The 22,698-nt window shown below is 42.8% G+C and overlaps 1 protein-coding gene across 1 annotated transcript; it reads right to left on the bottom strand.

Moving 5' to 3' along the window:
- Positions 1–7,076: 7,076 nt before the first annotated feature.
- Positions 7,077–11,378, bottom strand: LOC147890633 (pentatricopeptide repeat-containing protein At5g27110-like). Its single transcript, XM_087390334.1, has 2 exons — positions 7,647–11,378; positions 7,077–7,271 (listed from the first exon to the last, which is right to left on the bottom strand). The coding sequence occupies exons 1-2, from the start codon at positions 10,713–10,715 to the stop codon at positions 7,077–7,079; spliced, it is 3,264 nt and encodes a 1,087-aa protein (XP_087246460.1). The 5' UTR covers positions 10,716–11,378.
- Between the last annotated feature and the right edge of the window lie 11,320 nt (positions 11,379–22,698).

The raw sequence follows: 22,698 nt of genomic DNA, 5'->3' as shown, positions 1-22,698 counted from the left end.
CAGGACTTGCAATAAGTGAGTACCATGCTTGTCCTATTTGTGGGAAGGGTTTGAGTGTGCTTGCATGATAAGGTCATTGTTTGCTTGGGTGTGTAGCCATTTTTGGTGTGGTTCAGGGACTTTTCTGTATATGGGTATCTTACGTGACCCATAACTTATCAACGGAATTCGGCAAACTTTGTCTTCAAGTCGTAGTACACATTCCAAACTTGAACATGAGAGCAAAAAACTATGAAATAATTATTTGGAACGAGACCGTTAAAGCATTACAAGTGCTATGTTGCATGTGAAGGATGCATCCTAAAGACTATAGTATATAGCAATTTATTCAAAAACATCAAAATTATGTTCTATACATACAAGTAATCATTCTAAAGTACACTACATGAGCTTCTCCTTAACTCAAGGACACACCTGAATGAGATCATTATGCATGGGTTAACGGGCCTCCAATGTTGTGCTAAAGTGATGCATACCCATTTGAGGGCACGCTCCATAACTTTTTTTTGATTTGTTGAAAACCGAAACGGATTGAAAATTTGGAATTCAAACTATTGGGACTAGTGGATGGTGGTCTTAAAGCATTGATAGTTGTTGGTATTGGTATCTAGATTCACCCTAAAATGGAAGAAGTTGGAATGTACATGTGCAAAGATATTTTAATAAATCCAACACTATTTACAATTTTGAATTGTTCCTTTTTCCATGCACTTGCTTGCTATATGGCTCATAAGCATGCCAAAGTTCATTGCATTTAATAATACATAGCATCAAACCCCATAGCGTACCCTTTTGCCTATTTGTGTTTTGAAGCATTTTAGGCCACATTGCACTTGTTTGGGATATCCAAATCTGCTGACGTGTATCGTGGGAGGGGGGGGAGACCAACGGCTGAAATTTTTCTACTCCTGCAAATTTTGAATTTTCACACCTCTCGCTCATCAAATCTTGGAAGATTAATTACCTGCAACTTGTCCCCACCCTACAAATGGCCTAAAACCCACATGCACCTCGACGTGACCTTGCGAAGACTTTGGTTTGCCATTGTCTTCTTTCGAGTAAGTTGTCTTCTATTCTTTGCTTGCCTCACCAACTAGCTTCTCTGGGTCTATTTTGAACTAATCATGGCCATGGCATCAATGGCAACATGCAGCTTGCCATGGCTTGCAAGAGAAGCACATAGAGGCTGCAAGACAAGAAAGCACAAGGATCAAAGCACGGGTCGAGGAAAGCACTGGCACTGTATCAAATCGGCAACGAAAGACACTTTTGCAACATCTGCGAAGGGAGAAACAACGAGAAGAAAGAGGGCTCCTTGCAAAGCAGCAACAAGAAGCGGTTGCAGATGCATGCATTCGATCATTGCCATTGGAGCAAAGAAAACGATTGGTGGGAGCATTCGAGGCAACAACATCAGGCCATTCAAGTGATTACCAGTCTCCAATCTTCACAAGCTTTAGCGGATGCTCTCTAACCTGAGAAATGGCCTACATAAAGTGAAAGCGGTGCACAGCTTAGATCAACTAGCTACAAAGAGGGCGAGATTAGCTATGTTGGTGTCCCTTGAAACAAAGGAGAAACGACTTGGGTGCACAATGTCAACGATGTTGTTAATCCAAACGACCAACGTGGCTCCAGCGGTTGCACATAGAGCAGAAGCAATGCATGATCACCCCGATCCGAGAAGTCTATGGGTTTCAACAAAATGCAAGAAAAGGAGAGACAGCCTAAGTGCAGAAGTCATTACTACAGTAATGACGTTTGGCATGAAAATATGAGAGTTTATCCAAATAGAAAGGACATCTATAAGAAGCGAACGGGATGCAAGGTGTTTGAGGAGCAGAACGCATTGAACATTGAAAAAGACCAGATGATAGAGGAATTGAAAAGGGACAATACAGAAACTAGAAAGTTGATGTAGGAACTGCGAGAGAGCTTCAAGGCCAGAGAGGATGGGGCACAAAGTAGCCGGGGTGGAGAAGACAACGAGGCAGCTCTCTAGGCCAGGGAGGATGCACAGAGCAGCCACGGTGGAGCAAGTTGCAGCAACCATGGTGGAGCAATTTGCAGTAGCTACGGTGAGGGTTGTTTTTTCAAAACACTGTTGGTAGTCCAAAGAGCAAGCTACAAGACCCTACAACAAGATTACAATAGGGGTGTCCATGAGCTTTCTGTGGCTTTCAACAGTTATGAAAATCAGCCCATCGTCTTGAGAGATTCCCAAACTAGAGTGGAAGTCTTGGAAACGGCCCATGAAGATATTTTTGAGAACAATTTAAGCAACTTCAATAGATGCTAGTAACTTCGCCATGTACAGAAAAAGACTGTGATATTGACGGCCACAATAGTTAAATTGGATGCTTATCTTGCTATGCAACAGGGTCCGAAATGCATGGTCTGCCATACCCCCATCATAGATGACTGTTGTATCCAATGGCCTGCGTGCTACCACCCTGTGCATGTTTTTTTCTTTGGGGTGTTTGTGCATACAAAATCGCTATGTAGAGAATGCCATTTTCCAGTGCCCAGGTCATGGACAGATCAAATGTTCCTGGATGCTACAGCTATCTACAATAAGAAAGTACATGCTGTAGCTCAATTGGCCATTTGGAAAAAAGATACAAAAGACAAGGAGCTGAAATTGAAAAAGGCCAAGATTGAGCCTGATTGGGACGAAAACGAGCCTAAAGGGAGGAACTAACCCCCTTCAGGAAAGGAGCAAGAGGGGCTAAGCTTGCAACCAAGAAGCTCAAATCAAGAAAAGAGGAAGTGGCATGAAGGGAGAGGCTAGTCCCCTACAGGAAGGAACCAGCCCCATTCTGAAAAGGAGCAAGGAGGGTAAAGCCTACAATCAAGGAGCTCAACAAGGAGTCCTTCAGATGTAATCTAAAGGAAAGGAGTCTTTGAGATGTAATCTATGTAATCTATGTGTAATATATTGAATTGTTAATCTTCTCCATAGTTTACTTGGGCAATTTTTTCTCAACTATGTGACTAGATAGGATCCTTTGATCCACACCAAGGACCATAATGTAAGATGAAAGATTTCAATTTGACAAGTAATGTGAGACAATATATTTCGACTACATCACTAATGTGAGACTGAATGATTTCGATTAGTCAACTAATGTGAGATGAAAGATTTCGATCAAACATTTAATGTGAGACAAAAGATTTCGATTAGACAACTAACGTGAGACTAAAGAATAAGAAGGTCGGGCTCAGTGAAGTCAAAGATTTCAATTAGACAACTAACATGAGAGTGAAGATTGAGAAGGTCGAGTTAATGAACTCTCCCCCTATTTAAGTGCAGTGCAGACACAAGTCCATTATGAAATCTAGCCCCAAAACTCTATACACCTATCCAAACTCCTTACCCCGGTCCACCTACTACCGATCCACCTATTGCGAATATATGGCATACCCAAAAAACTTTCGAATGCTTTTGTTCTATTTGAAAACGATGTTGGATGACATCCTCGCAAAATTAGACCCAGAGGAGGAGAAAAATAGCTACAAGGAGGATATGCTTCGGTGGTGGGTCTATTACTTGGAGTCGACAGAGACGGTGAATTTTCATTTCCCTGGCTATTTTTTTTCCTGCTCCTTTAAGGTACGAGGCTCTTACATTGACTCTTACTCAACTCTTTCCCTATTTTTTGCTTAGTCCCGACGATTGATGCCATGCTTGCTAGTAGAAAGTATTATGTTTGCAGAAAGCTTGACACTAGCAAGAGCTGCATTTTGTCACACAATAGTGAGAAGGAAGGCATGTGACAATAGTAACCACTATCTATTGACTCTAAAATCTTTGCTTACCCACCCTACACATGAAATTAAAATGAAACAAATGCAAAAAATTCTATTTTTTTTTCCCAAAAAAAAATCTATTTTCAATGCATGCATGCAACAAATGGAGTTTTCAATGGATGCATGCAACAAATGTTGTTTTCAATGCATGAATGCAATAAATGCTATGCAAATCCTTTAAACAATTTTAAAAAATCCCCTCGTTTATGTGGAGATCGAGGAAACCTAGATCTAGGTCGTGGTTAGAACAAGCCCCCCATCTTGTGCAAGATGAGAGACCAAGAGCCACTTCTTGGACCAGGTCCCCCCCCATTAAGACTTGGAGAGAGGAGGAAATCTTTAGAACGTGACGGTGGTTAGGGATCCGCTGACAACAATCGGTCACAAGGTGGACCTGGGCCAGTTGCCAAAGCTCTTGTTGAAGATGTTGCCAAGGAGCTTAAGGATCTCTGTAACCAGCATTACAGCTTCGGAAAGGTAGAAACAGCTCATTTTTCGAAAATCGGGGGCTACGTTGGTGCAAGAGGCCGCCAGGGCAAAGATCTACAGTGGACAAGAAAATAAGGACAAGGCCTTTCTTTATTGCTCATACTAACGATAAGGGCTCAGAAAAAGGAAGCCTGGCAAACGCAAGTCCAACAAAAAAAAGGGTGACGCCAACTCTGACAAGGTTGAGGACCCTTCTGGTGGTGCGAATTCAAAGAAAGAGCCCAAAGAGTCAAAACCAGCGACAAAAATGGTAACAATTGTGGAAACATAAGATCTTTTCATAGTAATGACTCCGAATGTTGCCAAGATCGGGTATGCAGACCCAGGCGAAACTGTCTTGATGTTTGACATTGAGAAATGATCCAATATGCCAGACGAACCAGAAGCCTTTGAGAAGGTAGAGTACAACATTGATTGCTCAAATTATTATGCCAAGGATAAAAGTGTCATCACATGCATTGAGGAAGTGCCCTTGAATAAACTTACAGGATCAAAGTCAGATAGGTACAAGCACACTGAGCAGTATAGAGGTTCACATGGATGTTGAGAATGCCTGGGAGGTACCTAGCTAGCTTTCAGGGTGAGCAACGTGATGAGGGAATCCAATGGTATGTATATATATATATATATACCTTTGTACGACTAGAATATATCCAATCGCACAAATTTAGAAATTTTGTTGTTCTAAAGTCCAAAGATCTACACAGAAAATAGGAGAGAAAACGAAAGAGAAGGGAGGGGGAGCGGGGGGAAGAGGTAACAAAAAAATTTTTAAAACAAAAGAAAGACATAGTGAGCAAGAAAAGCAACACTTCTTTTGTTATCAGCACCCAAGCATAAGCAGCTATACCGGTTTCTAAAACCCGCGGAGTCTCTCTTTGTGCATTAATTTATACTTTAGCAGGTTGCTTTGAGTAAAGTGTTTGCCATGGTTTTCCTAGGTGGTGAGAGAATGGAGGGTGAAAGCCTTCTTGGAGCTAGAGGAATCAATGCCTTTTACAAGACTAGTTTACAAGACTTCTGTCAAGGGTGGCTTCAAAGAACTTGAAGTGCTGACATGGGCAGGTGTTTCGGAGGCTCCTTCATGGCTCAGCTGCAACATGCTGGAAGAGGGGATAGGTGAACCTATTCAAGCCTTTATGGTGGAAACAAGAAGACCATTAAGTCTCAAGGATATACTGTTACTCATGGGTTACTCACGTGGGAGCTACTTGGAGCTTGCTTTTGGAAATTTCTGGAAAGTGATCTAGGATTTCTAGAAGGACACGTGGTGATGGGGATTTATGTGAAGCAGCCACAGGGATTGCATTACTTATGTGTGTTATTTGGATACAGATGGTGCCGGAAAAATGACGGGTTGATAGCAGACCTAATGGCATGGTGCTTGGCCTGATCCAGGCTGTCCTTGGTTTATGAGAGGGACAGCAGGATGAATCTGATCAAGGTACCCGAATTGCTCAAGACAACATATTCATGATCCAAGAGTGTGGTGCCATGGATGTTTGGCACTGCAACGATTGCACATATGTTCCGAGATGTCTTACCAATGTGGAGCGAGTCCTGGAGGACCAGAAGCTGCAAGTTGGAGGACAAAAGCGTCTTCAAATGGTTCCAGAGAATGCTTCTAAAGGAGTGATGAGGCATCTGCATTGATCGAAGAGTGGTTATAGGTCCACAATGGATCGGTGAGATGCGGTGTTGTAGATTAGATATCACCTCCCCACTTGTGAGCCCCCATATGAGGAGGACATGGAAGGATGACTTGCAGCAGGAAAGGGGATCAGAGAAAAGCCACATGGGCTGTATATAAGAGAGTTATGGGTACTGAGCTGAAAAAAGAGAGAGAGGAGAGGGCTCCCATGGTACAGCCAATGGGGCTGCATAACTGGCACTCCAAGAGGGCTTAAGCATCTGCAGCAGCCCTCATAGGGCATTCCCTCCAGTGGCTCTCTATTTTCTGATAGAAAATTCTGATACCAATGTAGCGGGCATGACACTTTTAGAGTACTCTCTTCCTAGCTATGCCCCATACTAGCTACTGAATCTGGAGGCCTGAATGCTGACTGAGAACAGACGGAGGGGAGACACTGTTGGTAAATATAAGATTCCTCACATCGTGCACATTCTGTTGCACAGTGGAAGACTCGAGTATGCTAGCTAAAATCTTTATTTACTGATGGCCTTGGAATTCAGTAAGGTCTATTGAATACAACTGTAAACCTTCCTTACTGAAGATGGCTGAGTACATCTGGTGGTTCCTCAATGAAGAGGCCTGTCTGCTTGGGCTGAGAGGGCTATGGCTGGCTGGGAAACATCTCTCATGTAAGCACTGCATATGGATGGGCTGAGGAGCCTGTGGATGCTGGAGGAGGGCTGCTTGCTGCTGAGGTGCTGCAACTGCTGGTGATGTCTGAGGCTGCCTTTTAAAGGCTGGCCTGCAATAGATCTGGCTGACGAGAACAGGGCTTCATTGGGCTTGTAAATGCCCCTATATCTGCTCCCGACTGATCCAACCCTGCTGTAGATGACCCGACCAGGTGTGTGGAGGGGCCTAAGGCAGCCTGACCGGAGGCTCACTGCCCTGACTAACCCAACTGATCCCTGGGTCCATATAAGACTGCTGCAGACCCCAAGGGTCCTATCAATGGCCCTCAAGGTTGTGCAATGCCTAGATAGCAGTTCCGCCTGAAGCCTGACGTAGATCTGGGATCTGGGGCTCTCAGAGGGCTTATATAAAACCATGGCTGCTGAAGTCTGCAACAGGTACCACTGCCTGCTTAGCTGCCCATGTGCGGATCTGTATGACAGCCTACATTGCTGTCCTGCTTCGTGTCCCCATGTGGCTGTGGCTGCATGGCTGCCAGCAAGGCAGCCATGCCATGGGCTGTGGATGCCCATGACACCACCTTTAGCCCTTGATGTTTCACAGGTAGAATTCCATCACCTCCATGTTTGGAATCACACTGGCATATCTGGGGTTTCAAAAAATCTTGTCACCTGAGGTAAACGTTTGTGTCCTTACGTGTCTGTGCACAATCAAGTACCCAAGAAACAGGGTTGGTAAGTGTGGTTGTTGGCTGAGCTTCATTATGTGGGTGATCAATTCTCCCAAGGGAACAGGGTTGGTGAGTGTGTTCTACATTGAAAAAAAGCATCTTTATAAATAACGCTCAACACAGATGGGAGTGGACTCCACAGGTTAGTAGTGTCTTGCCAACAGAAGCCTGTCACATTATTATGACCTATCAAACTTCACCATATAAGTCATGCACATATCAACATAAATTACCACAAGAGCATGCCTTACCCCTTAAATGATGAATGCTGTACACATCTTTTATTATTACCTCTGGTGTTTCAAGCTTGGACATGGACTTAGAAGCACCATGGAAAAATGTGCAGTTTTGAGCAGTATGGCTGACATGGATATTTGTACCCTCAGTGGCACTAAGAAATCCAAAGCCTATAGCTAGACGCTCACCTTGCCCAAGTTGTACATCTTCCTTGAACTCATTTGACATTGTCTCAGAAACTAGGCCTAACTCTGGCAGAAAGCCTTTTTTCTTCAGAAGTTTGCTTAATCTTTGTAGCTTGGCATATATTTTATCACTGCAAGGGTGTATTTTGCCTTCCACAACAAACTCATGGACCTCATTGATAGACTCAATCCAGGCCCTCCCAGGTATCTTGTATGCACCCGCATACTTTCTCATTTCTTGTATTTTGTCAACCTCCTGCCACATGTGAGCATCTGCATAAATACTTGCCATAAGCACATAACAAGAAGCATCATTTGGATTCAATTGGACAACCTGCTCAAAACATTGTCTTCCTAGCCTGATATTTCCATAAGCTTTGCAGCTCGTAAGCAAAGACCTCCATATGATCCTATCAGGCTGGAGTGGCATGCTTTGAAGAAAAGATTCAGCCTCATCCAAACATCCTGAACGCCCAATGAGGTCTATCATGCAACTATAGTGCTCAAGGCTTGGTGTGATACCATATTCTACTTTCATAGACCTGAAATATTGATGGCCGTCCTCCAGTAGGCCAGCATGACTACAAGCAGAGAGCATACTAGTAAATATTAAATCACCTGGCTTTAATCCCTGTTGTAGCATATCCTCAAAACATTGCTTGGCCAGAGCGAACTCACCATGAGTAACGTACCCTGCAATCATGGCACCATATGAAACTGAATCACGGTTCTGCAATGCAATAAAAACTCTAAATGCTTCCCTAAGTCTCCCACACTTGGAGTACATATCTATTAGAGAGTTTCCAACAGCCATATCACATCCAAATCCCTTTTGGATGATCTGTTCATGTAATATCCTGCCATAATCTATTGCTCCTATGCTGCCACATGCTTTCAGGACACACAAATATGTGGCTTTGTGAGGCTCTATGCCGTCCTGTTGCATTTTCTCAAAAAGTCCAAGGGCATGAAGACCAAGCCCATGCATAGCATATCCTGTGAGCATTGCACACCATAGCACAGTATCTCGACTTTGCATGTTTTTAAACACACTGTATGCCTCCTCTATGCTCCCGCATTTCGCATACATGTCAACAAGGGTGCTCCCAACAACTACATCCGATCCTAGTCCATTTCTGTTGACTTGATCATGTATCAACCTGCCCTGCACTATAGCTCCTATGCTGCCACATGCCTTTAAGATGCACAAAAATGTCACCTTGCTTACCTTTATGCCCTTCTGTTGCATCTCTTCAAAAAGCTGCAGAGCAGGAACGCCATAGCCATGTTCGGCATAGCCTGCAATCATTGCACCCCAGGATACCACATCTCGGTTTGGGAGGCAATCAAACACCTTGCGTGCATCCACTAAGCACCCGCATTTAGCATACATGTCAGTAAGAGTACTCCCGACCACCACATCAGGCTTAGATCCACTCCTGACTATCTGGTCATGTATCAGCTTGCCCAGCTCAGCTGCTCCTGTGCTGCCACATGCTTTCAGGAGGCAAGGAAGCATCTCTCTGTCTGGCTGTATGTGCTCAGAATGCATTTGATTAAAAAGCTGAAGAACCGCAGCAAATTGTCCATGCTGGGCATAGCCTCCAATCATTGTACCCCACGATACTACATCTCTGACTGGCAGCCCATCAAATACTTTGTGCGCCTCCTCAAGGCTGTCACATTTGGCATACATATCAATTAGGGCATTTCCAACAACCACATCCAACTTCAGTCCAACTCTGAAGATCTGACCATGAATGTGCATGCCTTGCCGTGGGTCTCCTAAGCTACCACATGCCTTTAAGACGCACAAAAAGGTGACCGCATTTGGCTTGATGCCCTCCTGTTGCATCTTTTCAAAAAGTTTGACAGCGTAGGGGGCTTGTTCATGCTGAACATATCCTGCAATCATTGCAGCCCACGAAACAACATCTTTTCTTGATAAATCACAAAATACTTTCTGTGCTTCTTCTAAATTTCCACATTTGGCATACATATCAATTAGGGTGTTTCCAAAAACAATATCCAACTCAAGTCCACTTTGAACTATCTGGTCATGTAGCAACTTGCCTTGCTCTATGGCTCCTATGCTAGCACAGGCTTTCAAAACACACAAGAAAGTAACTTTATTTGGTCTAGTGCCATCCCGTTGCATTTTCTCAAAAAGTTCAAGAGCAAGAAGACCATGCCCATGCTTGGCATACCCTGCGATCATCGCACTCCATGAAACAACATTTCGATTCTGCAAGCCAACAAATATACTATATGCATCTTCAAGACTGCCACATTTGGTGTACATGTCAACAAGCGTATTCTGAACAACCAGATCTGATTCTAGTCCCATTCGGATGGCTTGCTCGTGTATCGAACTGCCTTGCTTTAAGGACCCTATGAGACTGCACGCTTTCAAAAGACACAAGAAAGTGACTCTATCCGGCTTCAAACCCTCCTCTTCCATTTTCTTATATAACCCAAGGGCCCTTTCCGACTCTCCAAGCTTGGTGTGTGCTGCAATTATCGCATTCCATGTGTGTACACTTGGCTTTAAAACCTTGCAAAACACTTGGTTTGCATCTAGCAAGCTCCCACATAATGTGAACAGGCGAATGAGCTGATCAGCAAAACAAGGAATTGAACCAAGTCCACTGCTTACCATAAGGGAATGTACAAGCCTGCCAGAGGCAAGGTCCCTCTTTTTTATGCAGCCTTGTAGTAAACAATAAGTAATATCATTGGAAAAAGGGATGCCATGCTTGTCCATGAAATAAACAGCCTCGATTACCTCATCCAGCCTGTTCTCTTCACATAGTTTGGTGAAATGTCCACGAGTTCCATCATAACCTATAACGCTTGGAGGTGAAATAAACAACCCCAATTGCCTAATACAGCCCGTTCTCTTCACATAGTTTGGTAAAATGCCCAAGAGTTCCATCATAACCTAGCACGCTTGGAGGTTAAAAAAGATAAATGGTCCATCAATATCCATAACTGCAATTAGGACTCTCAGGTTCAACCCCACACTCAAGAAGCTGTCTTGCCGTTACATTCGCCACTACCAATGTTTCCGCTGACTTCAATGTGGCTAACATCGCTTCCGCCCAAGCATAACCTGAACAGACATTAACTTCCAAAAACGCCTTTGCATTACCATGAGGGAAAATAAATGCCTTCAGAGTCGTCTCTTGAACCCATCATGGCAATCGTGTAAATGCAAAAAACAGAAATTGCTATAGTACGTGTTCCCCAAATGAGTTGCCGCCATAAAGGTGAAATCCCGATCGCTGCTATGTATGTTGCCGCTGCTTTTCATGACATAACTATATACGAAGACATCCGCCCACGATCCTGACGCTGAGAAAGTCAGCTAGCAGAGTGGGCTGGCATCCCCGACGCTGAGGCGAGAGGAAGCTGTTGTTTCCCCTGGTTGGATTTTCCACACTCACCCAAGTGCCAGCATTGGTTCCTACACTATTCTTTCAAGCCTGCTCGTGCATCAAAAGCGTGCCAATGAAGAGTCTTACTATGAGCGGCAAATCCGCCACGCAGGCAGCCACCTCAGGTGGGTGAATGTCCGGCCAGTGTGCCTGGCAAATGTCCTATTGCCTGACAGTGTGGTTTCAATTTTGAAGCATTGTGTGGTGAAACGTGCTCTCTACCTATTTCCACGCAGAGCCAAACGTCAGCATTCAATTGAACGCATCTAGCTCAGCGAGTTCCCACGCGAGGCTGGCATCTCCGCATTCAGTTCAAAAATCGGATCCACCAAGAATTTGTGGATCGGTTTCGCCATTCAAATGCTGGCACCCGCACAACACTGGCTTGCGTGGAAACAGGTCGTCTATGGACCACCAACTATGGACCATTGTGCCTGGCGAATGTCATATTGCCCGGACTGTCCATTCAGTGTGGTTTCAATTTTGAAGCATTGGGTGGTGAAACGTGCGCTATGGACCACCAACTATGAGCAGATGGTCATGTATTGGCAATGGAAGTGACGAGCTTGTATATTGCTTTTAATGTGGTTTGTCTACATGCACCTAATGGATCTAGTAAGCGGGGTGATGGGGATTGGAATATGACGGAGCGAATCGCATGATAAGAAATGTGCCTCCTCATTTCAAGCTGAAGAATGGGAGGACCGCTATAGAGGGATGTAATAGATTGTTCTGAGGGTGTTTAGGGGGGGTTTCCTAGAACGATAAGCGTAAGGGAGAAGAGTCTCATGCGAGTGGAATAGATAATTTTGTGCCTAAAGCACGAGACCCAAAAGTATGACCACATAGCAGTCTACCACACTTTTCACAATCTTGAACATCCATCTTGTATTCATGAATAAAGAGAATTTCAATAAGTCCCCCAATGACACCAAATGAAGCTGATTATAAATCAACTATCTTCGATGGCGACGATGAAGTGCACCACCAACACCTTGAATATTTCCAGCTAACAATCATCGTCGTCAACAAGAGGAAGTAGGCTAGAAAACCTAACCTGATCTAGTGGCAGAAACACCTCCCTCTTGTGTAGAAGATCTCCTCAAGTAATGGAGAGGAGGAAAACCCATAGGGGCAAGAACCCCTAAACCTATGGAAGAGTATGATGTATCAAGAACAAACCCAATACCTCATCACCAATTTAGAAGGCACAAACTTTGCCTCTCCAAAATCAGCTAGAGGAGAGAAAGAGTTCCTATGATCCAAGCATGACATCGGAGTCTATAAGATCCCTACCTATAAAAGAGCTACGAAGGTAGGAGCCACATCCTTCCCTCAATCAATAAGGGGGGTCTTGAGAACGTAACTAGGCCATCCTTTGATGGATCATGGTCAACTTAACACATTTCCTAATCTATCTAAGTGGCTAGTTGGCTAACGCTTGGACTAAATTCATAAAATTCCCCTAGCCATGTGGCATAAAAAACTAATCAAGAATTGATAACTCATTGATGCACTCACATACTGGAAAACACGACTCCCCCTCCTATGGGCAAAGATGTAAAGGATATGGCAACATTGGGCTTTATCATAGTTGAAAATTTTTGTTATGTATCAATGGCTTCCACTCAAAGGCTATCTAATTATACCTATATCTATCTGTGCATGCGTGCGTGCATGTGCACGTGTGTGTGTGTGTGTTTCGATTAAAAAGTCCCATCAATAATTGAGCCATACAACTAATTCCATCAATTGGATAAAAAGTTAAAAAATGGAAACATATATTCGAGACATCTAAGTTGAAAAATGCAACTAGAGCGTGCAAAAATTATAGGGGTTAAAGGTCAATGTGTCTTTACCCTGGTTATGTACAATACTCAAATGCATATATAAATGAATGAAAAAGAAGATTAGGGTGGTTCTGCACCCACTAAAACTTGTGTGGCTCTCTATTTCTCTCTCTCCCTCTTCCGTTCTTGCTTTCGTTGAGAGCACTCTCAACTAGTATCAGAGCCCGAGTGATCTAGCTGAGTGTGCGTGAATGCCTAAAAGCTCATCAGCTTTGTGGGAGGAAGGAGAAGCTCTGTGGGAAGCTTTGTGGGTGACTTTACTTGCAGCTGACTGTGCAGAGACCTTGGAGGAACCTTTGGAAAAGTCACTTTGGTTTTGCGAAGTGGTTTTAAGAGCCTGTTAAGTGTTTTCAAAGAAAAAGTCATTTTTTGAGCTTTTCCTTGTTCCGTTCGATGACAGAGACTCCGTATTGACTTGTACAGGCAACTATTGCTTGCTTTTGGTGTCCACTTCACTTCAGAAGCTTGGAAACACCTCCATTCTTGAATCTAGGATCATTTCATTGGATTTCTGACTCATTGTGTCAGTTTCTGCGTTTTTCTGCCTGGGTGTTGGAACTCAAGTTTGGAGCAACCATTTGCAGATCTGCCAGTTTCGGTGGACTCAAGAGGTCCTAAAACTTCTATGTTGCTCATCATTCACACTCCGGTGGAGTTTACAAACAGCTCTGTTTCCAAAAACGTTTTTCAGTCCGTGTGTTGGACCCAGTGATTGAGACCATAACCGTCTGTCCCATTGCGTTCCGGACGCCCAAAAACCCTTACCTGTCAGTTCTTGCATGATTCGGTGGAGTATTTTCAGAGTTATAGATCTCTGTGTATTCGATTTCGTCTCTCTGTTATGCATTTTTTATTCTAAGGTTTTGAAACCTTAGATTTATGCCACATGGCAGTGGATAAGTGTTGACTCCCATTTCTCACTCATCGGTTGGGATTTTAGAGTTCCGATAGAACAGAGATATTTGCAGATTTTCTTGCTGAGTCCGATTATGCAATGGCGCCCATGTTTTGAGGCATCTCAGGTTCTATTTTCAGTAGCGGTCTTTTCCGTGGGACCATGATTTCTTGAGCATACCTTATGCAGATCACTCTGGTTGTAGTTTGAGCCACGTGCGCTCATTCGTGGTGTGCATTGGGTTGCAGTGGATGATTTATAGGCCATTTGGATGCATTGCAATCCTTATTGGATGCGCTGATAAGCCCAAATTGCCTTGTGGGATGCTATTTTTATGGACGCTTTGCACATGGATGCTATTTTATGCTGAGGGACAGCTTTGACACATTGTAGGTGATGCACTGATAGTGTTATGCTCTCTTGGATGAGATATCATTGATGCATATGCCCATGGATGGTATTTATGCTTGAGCCATTTGGCACCCATTGGCATTTTGGATTGCCATTGCAGTTGGCATTTGGGCCAAATTTGCCCATATGGATGCATAGTATATGCACATGAGTCAGATGCATCTTTTAATGCTTTGAGCTTTGAGTTTTGGTGATATTTCAATCTATTGTGGCATACACATTTGGGTGCACCTGGTATTTGGTGTGATTCTCTCTTACAGGCACTAGCATTTGGGATTTTGCTTTATTTGCATCATGGCATCCTCTTCCATGTCTGAAAAGGAGTTTTTCAACATTAAAAAGTTTGATGGGACAAACTTTTCTTTGTGGAAAGAACAGATAAGGGATGTGCTTATTCAAAAGAAGTAGATTAAACCCTTGGCAGGGATTGAGGATGATTGGAATGAGTTGGATGCATTAGCAAAGTCTACTATTAGACTTCATCTTGCAGAGTCAGTTTATTTCACAGTAGTAAATGAGCAGACTACGGAAGATTTGTGGAAGAAACTATGTGCCACTTATGAGAAGGAAACTGCCTTTAATAAAGTTTACCTCATGAAGAGGTTGTTTGAGCTGCAGATGAAGGAAGGGGTCTCCATTGCTTCTCACTTGAATGAATTTAATATTATTTTCAGCCAGCTTCAGGTTCAGAAGATGAATTGATGCAGAGACTAAGGCAATATTTCTCTTATGTTCATTGCCATCCTCATGGGATACCTTCCGTACAGCTGTCAGTAACTTTGCACCTGATGGAGTACTGAAATTTGATGATGTTGTGGGTAGCTTGTTGGCCGAGGAGATTAGACGGAAGTTTATGGATGGCAACAAGCAGGATGCAGCCTTAAATGTGCAAAGGGGCAGATCACAGTTCAGGGGGAAGTCCTAAGAAAGAGGGAAGTCTCGTAGCAAATCCAGGACACGGAACATTGAGTGTTACCACTGTGGCAAGAAGGGCCATATGAAAAAGGATTGCTACAAGCTGAAAAGAGAGCAAAAGGATAAGAAAAAGAATGCAAATTGGGATGCAAATCAGAAGGAAGAGAGTCCAAGGGAGGACAAAGGAAAAGTGAAGATCGAGGAGATCAATGCAGTCACACATGATAGTGACAATGACGTTCTCTTCATGTCTAGTTTATCTACAGAGTTGCTTACCACTTCAGATAATGCATATTCCCAGGATTGGATTTTGGATTCTGGTGCTTCATTCCATGTTACTCCCCATAGGGAATGGTTCTCCACTTATGACAGTGGAAAGACAGGTTGTGTGCATCTTTGTGTGCATCTTGGAAATGACTATACATGTGACATAGTGAGAGTAGGTGACATAAAGTTTTCTTTTGCAAATGGGTCTACATTTATTTTGAAACATATGAGACATGTGCCTAAGTTGACCAAGAGTCTTATTTCAGTGGGTCAGCTAGATGATGCTGGTTTTCACACCACTTTTGGCTTTCAGAGTTGGAAAATTCAGAAGGGCTCTATGCTTTTGGCCAGGGGTGCCAAGTGTGGGACTTTGTATCCCTTACATGTATCAGGGGTATTTGATCATGTTGTTGCAATAACTGAGCAGCCAAGCACTTCTTTGTGGCATTGCAGGTTGGGGCACATGAGCCAGAATGGAATGAAACTCTTATGCCATTTGGGTTATGTACCACATTTAAGTTTCTCTGATTTTGAATTTTGTGAGCACTGTCTCTATGGGAAGCAGACTAAATCAGTCCATAAAATAAGGGGAAAGAAAGAGTTTGAAAAGCTTGATTTGGTACATTCAGACGTATGTGGTCCCATGCCTACACAGTCATTAGGCGGGGCTGAATACTATGTGACATTCATTGATGATGCAACTAGGAAAGTGTGGGCTTATGCTATAGCTCGAAAGAGTGATGTGTTCCAGGTATCTCTCTCATGACTTTCAGCATTTCTGTGATGCACGTGGGATTAAGAGGGAGCTCACATCCCCTCGTACTCCAAAGCAAAATCCAGTTGCAGAAAAGATGAACCGTACCATTCAAGAAAGGTTGCAATGCATGCTTTCCAATGCAAGTCTTTCTGGTGGTTTTTGGGCTGAGCCAATGAAGACTGCAATGCATGTGATCAGTAAGAGTTTGGATGGTGGTATTCCTAAAGAGGCATGGAGTGGCAAGAAGCCCTCTTACTCTCATTTGCGTATATTTGGGTGTGAGGCATATGCACATATGCCAAAAGAGCTACAAGAAGCTAGATCCTAAGTCGAGGAAATGCATCTTTCTAGATTACGGTGAAAGTGGAGAGATGGGCTATCATCTCTGGGATCTAGAAGCAAAGAAGATCATACACAGCCATGATGTAGTCTTCAATGAGAAGAAGATGCATAAGGCACCCATGAGGGATGTTGAAATGACGAGAATCACTTTCCAAGATGTGAATCCACCTGCATATGTTGATAGACAGCAAGCTATCCATGCACCAAATGTGCAAGAAATGGTACCACCAAGTACTCCCACAGGTATACAATCAAGGGTAGATGATGGATCATCTATTGGTGGAAATGATGAGCCAAATGTGGCTGATATGCAGGTGGGACAGCAAGCTGAAATGCCCTTGAGAATATCATCTACTAGAGTGTCTAGACTGCCTGATAGGTTTGTTCCAAGGGTAGACTAAGTGATGCTTACTGATTGCGGGGATCCTTCTTGCTACAGAGAGGCTATGATGCGCGAGGATCAACGCAAGTGGGAGTATGCTATGCAATCAGAGATGAGTTCACTTATGAAGAATAAGACTTGGGACTTGGTTTCTTTGCCACATGGAAAGAAAGCATTGCCATGTAAATGGGTCTACAAGATGGTCATAGGTGATGATGTGCCTAGGCACAAGGCCCGTTTGGTCGCTAAAGGGTGTGGACTTTGATGAGATATTCTCTCTGGTTGTGAAGATGACCACACTTAGATGCATGCTTGGACTAGTGGCATTAGAGGATATGGAGCTTATGCAGATGGATGTCAAGACAGCTTTCTTGCATGGGGATTTGCATGAGGAAATTTACATGGTGCAACCGGAAGGCTTTGAAGAAAAGGGCAAAGAGCATTAGTTTGTAAGTTGAAGAAGAGTCTCTATGGTCTTAAGCAAGCACCTAGAGAATGGTATCAGAAGTTTAATGCTTTCATTCGGTCCCAGGGTTTTAGAAGGAGTGAAATTTATCACTGCCTCTACACTAAAAGAGCTAGGCCAAGTTGCATGAGGCCTTTGATATGACGGATTTGGGACTTGCAGGTCATATTCTTGGTATGCGCATCACACATGATCGGAGTAGGAAACTCCTTTGGCTTTCACAGAAGGAGTATGTTACAAAAGTATTGCAGTGTTTCAATATGGAGAGGGGGAAGGCAGTGAGTACTCCATTGCCTCCATATGTGAAACTGAGTCATACAGATAGTCCCAAATTAGATGAGGAGAGGGCCATGATGGCCAAGGTTACTTATGCATCAGCAGTTGGGAGTCTTATGTATGCTATGATAGCTACTAGACCAGACATTGCATTTGCAATGGGAGTTGTTAGCTGGTATATGGCTAATCTAGGAAAGAGGCATTGGGAGACAGTGAAGTGCATCATGAGGTACATGAAGGGTACCAAGGAGATGTGCATCTGCTTTGGTAAATGAGACATGCGTGTACTTGGTTACACAGATTCAGACTATGCAGGGCATGTGGATAGTAGGAGATCCACTTCTGATTATGTGTTCACCTTTGCAGGTGGTGCAGTGTCGTGGATGTCTCGCGCACAGAAGTGTGTTGCTTTGTCTACCACAGAGGCTGAGTATGTTGCAGCCACAGAGGGTTACAAGGAGGCTATATGGCTTGATCAGCTAGTGGGAGATTTGGGGATTCATACAAGTATGCCGACATTGCATAGTGATTCCATGAGTGCTATTCAGCTAGCACGGAATCCGGTCTTTCATGCAAAGACCAAACGGTCAAGTACCATTTCATCAGGGAGGTACTTGAGGACAAGCGCATAGAGCTTGTCAAGGTTCATACAGATGATAACCCTGCAGATATGCTGACGAAGAGTCTACCTAGTTAGCAGTTTGAGTATTGTCGTGTATTGATGGGCATTGGATAGTATGCTCACTGGTTGTTCTCCCTTAATGGCACATTTGTCCTTTAAGTGGGAGGTTGTGGGGGTTAAAGGTCATTGTGCCTTTACCCCGGTTATGTACAATACTCAAATGCATATATAAATGAATGAAAAAGAAGATTAGGGTGGTTCTACACCGACCAAAACTTGTGTGGCTCTCTGTTTCTCTCTCCCTCTTTCGTTCTTGCTTCCGTTTAGAGCACTCTCAAAAATTTCAATCAAATTCTTGAGGGGGGTCTTAAGAACGTAACTAGGCCATCCTTTGATGGATCATGGTCAACTTAACACATTCCCTAATCTATCTAAGTGGCTAGTTGGCTAACGCCTGGACTAAATTCATAAAATTCCCCTAGCCATGTGGCATAAAAAACTAATCAAGAATCGATAACTCATTGATGCACTCATATACTAGAAAACACAACTCCCCCTCCTACGGGCAAAGATGTAAAGGATATGGCAACATTGGGCTTTACCATAGTTGAAAATTTTTATTATGTATCAATGGCTTCCACTTAAAGGCTATCTAATTATACCTATATCTATGTGTGCGTGCATGCATGCATGTGCATGTGTGTGTGTGTGTATGTGTGTGTGTGTGTTTAGATTAAAAAGTCCAATCAATAATTGAGCCATACAACTAATTCCATCAATTGGATAAAAAGTTAAAAAATGGAAACATATATTCGAGACATCTAAGTTGAAAAATGCAACTAGAGCTTGCAAAAATTTCGAACCAAATCAAGAATTTTTAATAATATTGAGTTTGACAAACATAATATTGAAAAAAGGTGTCAAATCCTTAGGCAGTCCAGGTTCCGAGGTTAGGGTCCACTTACCTACCACCATCCAAACAAACTAGGTGTTAAAACATCATAGTTACATTTGGGTAGGTAGGTAATGCATGTTTTCCCCAGCTTGTTATCGCTTTACCTAGGAATATAGACAACCATATGGATTCTTAGATAATTAAAAAAACAATTTAGCCACAAGTGAAGTTTAAGTCACAAGTGGAGTAAGGAGCGAATGAGTGCATGGGTTAAGAAGGGATTAGAGGAGGTATGGGATAATTAGTGGGCTTGGTATGTGGGGTGGTTAAAAAGAAAGTGTTAAGGGAAGATTTCACGGGGCTACATAAAATAATAATTCATAGTTAGGGAAGTATTCATGTGTGTGTGTGTGTGTGTGTGTGTGTGTATAAAGAAATAAGTGTCTGTGTGTGTGAGATACATTTGCCAATCAAATTTATTTATTTATTTATTTGTGTCTGTGTGTGTGTGTGTGTGTGTGTGTGAGAGAGAGAGAGAGAGCTAGAATATTGGAAGTTAACTACTTGGCCTTTGCATGTATGGCTCAGAATTGTTTAATCTATTTTGGTGGCCTACAGTCACTTTTATCTCCCATTGATCTTTTTTACCAAAGGAGATCTTACATCCTTTATGTCCACCATTATGGAAATTTTTTGGCATTCAAAACATGGCAAGAAAAGCTTGCGCTTGCTTCCAATACATCAGTTATGTTCACCAAATTGTATGGGGGGTTGAATATTCTCAACATTCATGTGCACATTTTGGCTCATAAAGGGAAAATGATGCTATAGTTCCTACATGGTGATCACCCTTGGGCTTAACACTCAGGTGAGACTCCCACTATTGTCATTTGAGGAGTTATGTGCTTTACTTATGGATGAGGAATTGAGGTTTAAAGCTCGAGATGGAGGTGGCAATGGGGATGCTGCGTTCTCTGCCACTGTAAAAGGCAAAGGTGGTTCCTCCACCAAAGGTGAGTCCTCTACTAATGGTGACAAAAAGAAGAAGGGCGGCAAGAAGAAGTTTCATTGCTATCATGCGCTTCTTACTTCTTCAAATTACTAGTGCTGCTTTTGGCTATTGGCAACCTACTCAATGGGATTTTATGTTGGGCAGTATTGAAGGCAAGGTGAAAGGTTGCCCTCTTGTTTCTCAAATGTTTTTGGATTGGAAACATATTCTCTCGCATTTGGCTTGGCATGGCTAGGACTCCTTGTAGGGTAACTCTTTGAGAGCTGAGAGCATCCTTTGGTCATGGGCTTTTTCTCCACTGTTGGCTTTACCAGAACCCAGACGCTCATATTTTCTTAATTCAAAAAGGATCTCCTCTATGGCAGATGTCATTTAGGATTATGGCACTCTTTTATCCTTTCCTTTGTCTGCTGGAAAATATGGTTTAGGGATGCATTTATCATCCTGTCTGGCAAGCCATTACTCAAATGCTTCAACCATTTCAGCTAGTACCACCTTTAGAACTTTAAGACAAGCTTCAAGATTGGACTCTTCTTCCAGCACACTCGTCCATTCATCCTTTGAAGATGTCTCATATTGCAATCTCATCTTTATATAAAGTTATGATGTCTCCACCTTGGGTGTCAGATAGGGATAATCAGATTTGGTGTTTGCAATGGTGGAGGAAAAGATTAAAATAGATTTGGCACTCCAAGGTCCCACTTCAACAAGGAGTCTTTTGATGGTGTGTTCTATTGGGGGTAGTTTCGTCTGGACAGCTTTTATCATGCAGACGTATTACTCCCACTATTTTTCATAGGTGTTTGGTTCTAAGGGAGTCTATGTCTCATATTTTTTGGCACTGCCCTAAGACACGGGGCTTCTTGAGCATCCTTTGGCAGAGATTGTGACTAAGATTTCCCCAAGCTTCTTTCGAAAAGCTTTTCTAGCTTTTTGGGATATATCCTCGACAGTGGAATTTGGAGTTGTTCTTTACCTGGGTTCATTGCTACTATGCACTCTGGACTCTGTGGAAAGATAGAAACCATAGAGTCTTTGGTGATCCTATTTTTTCTACTTTTGTTTTCTTTCATCGTTCTTTGCAGCAATCGCTCTTCGATTATTTGCAAACTCACTACATAGACTATGATGTACATTTGTCCTATAGAGAGATTTTCTATGGATGTAATCTTTCAACTTCCCAGTTTTGGGATAGCAACCTTGTAATATAAAGCACTCAAAGTTTTCACCCCCAAAAAAAAAGTGTGCGCACGCGCACAAGTTTACATGTGCATGTGTGTGTGCATGTGCATGTGCATGCATGTGTGTGTGTGTGTGCACGCACGCGTGTGCAAGTCTTTAAGGGGGTGTTGAAGAAACCATTGTACAATTTGTTTTGTGAGTTCTTGATGATTTGGATGTATGCAAGTTTACTAAGGGGTGTTAAAGAAACCATTGTACACTTTGTTTATGAGTGCTTGATGATATGGATGTAATGGAATATTTCACCAAAAATCATTCACTCAACTAGAGTACTTGGTAGGGGTCTGTTTGCTAGAAGCATACACTTGGGGACACAACGATATTTAATTCTAGCCTAGTGTTATTTTTTCCTTCATTTGAAGCTGCTATCCGATAAGCTATTTGGTTTGTTGGAAACAACACCATTTTAAGGCATGACTTAGTCTTCAGAATGCAAGCTAACCATGTGCAAATTTTTGTCAAGAGTCTATTTACTAAGCTTGTATGTTGTCTTGTATCAAGTTTTGAGGATTTGGTCGCAATTTCATATGTAAGCAAGAATAAATGCTTTGCAATGATTTCCCAAGAGAGAAACCTTATATATTTTTTAATGAATGTTTTGGGACTAATCCCCCTATTTGACCAATAAAACTCACCAAAACATTGTCTTATCTTTCCACTAAAACGAAGAAAGGAATTGTTTTGATTTGGATGTAAACCGACAAGGTTGCATGTGACAAGTTTTGCCAAGGTATTAAGATGCATAATTGTTCAATTTACTCATGTAATGCACTAATATTATGTAAATCAATGATCACTTTCCATCATGAGCAGAAGCCCCATACTTGAGCCATAGATCCACCTTATACAGACCCATACAATCATCCATCATCTGATACAACTGATCATCCATGATGGCATCAAACATTGTCGAGGTGCACCTCTCCAAGGCTATGAAGGCAAACTGATGAAAAGGATGAGTGTGGGAGCTAATTAACCACACTGATCTTTTGGGCTGCAAAATCAAGACTGTTATCTCTAGAGGCATAGGATACAGGTTTGAAATCTCAAGGCAAGTCCATTTCTCGAGCCTCTAGAAGTCCCTCAAAAAAGGGAGCCTAGCCCTAATCTGAAAAAGGAAAACTGAGAGGACAAAACCCCCTCCCTTGGCAC

Source organism: Dipteris shenzhenensis, chromosome 19, assembly GCF_047967505.1.
Source record: "Dipteris shenzhenensis isolate YYH24624 ecotype China chromosome 19, Dip_SZ_1.0, whole genome shotgun sequence".
Taxonomy (NCBI): domain Eukaryota; kingdom Viridiplantae; phylum Streptophyta; class Polypodiopsida; order Gleicheniales; family Dipteridaceae; genus Dipteris; species Dipteris shenzhenensis.
The sequence above is the reverse complement of the archived record's forward strand: the minus strand, read 5'-3'. Positions and strand labels throughout refer to the sequence as shown.

What these genes read in the sequence shown, in the direction of transcription:
- LOC147890633 (XM_087390334.1), bottom strand. Translation starts at nt 10,715, where the DNA reads ATGATGGAACTCTTGGGCATTTTACCAAACTATGTGAAGAGAACGGGC. An exon ending in CCAAGCTTGAAACACCAGAG is followed by an intron (nt 7,272 to 7,646) that starts GTAATAATAAAA and finishes TTGAAACCCCAG; the next exon opens with ATATGCCAGTGTGATTCCAA.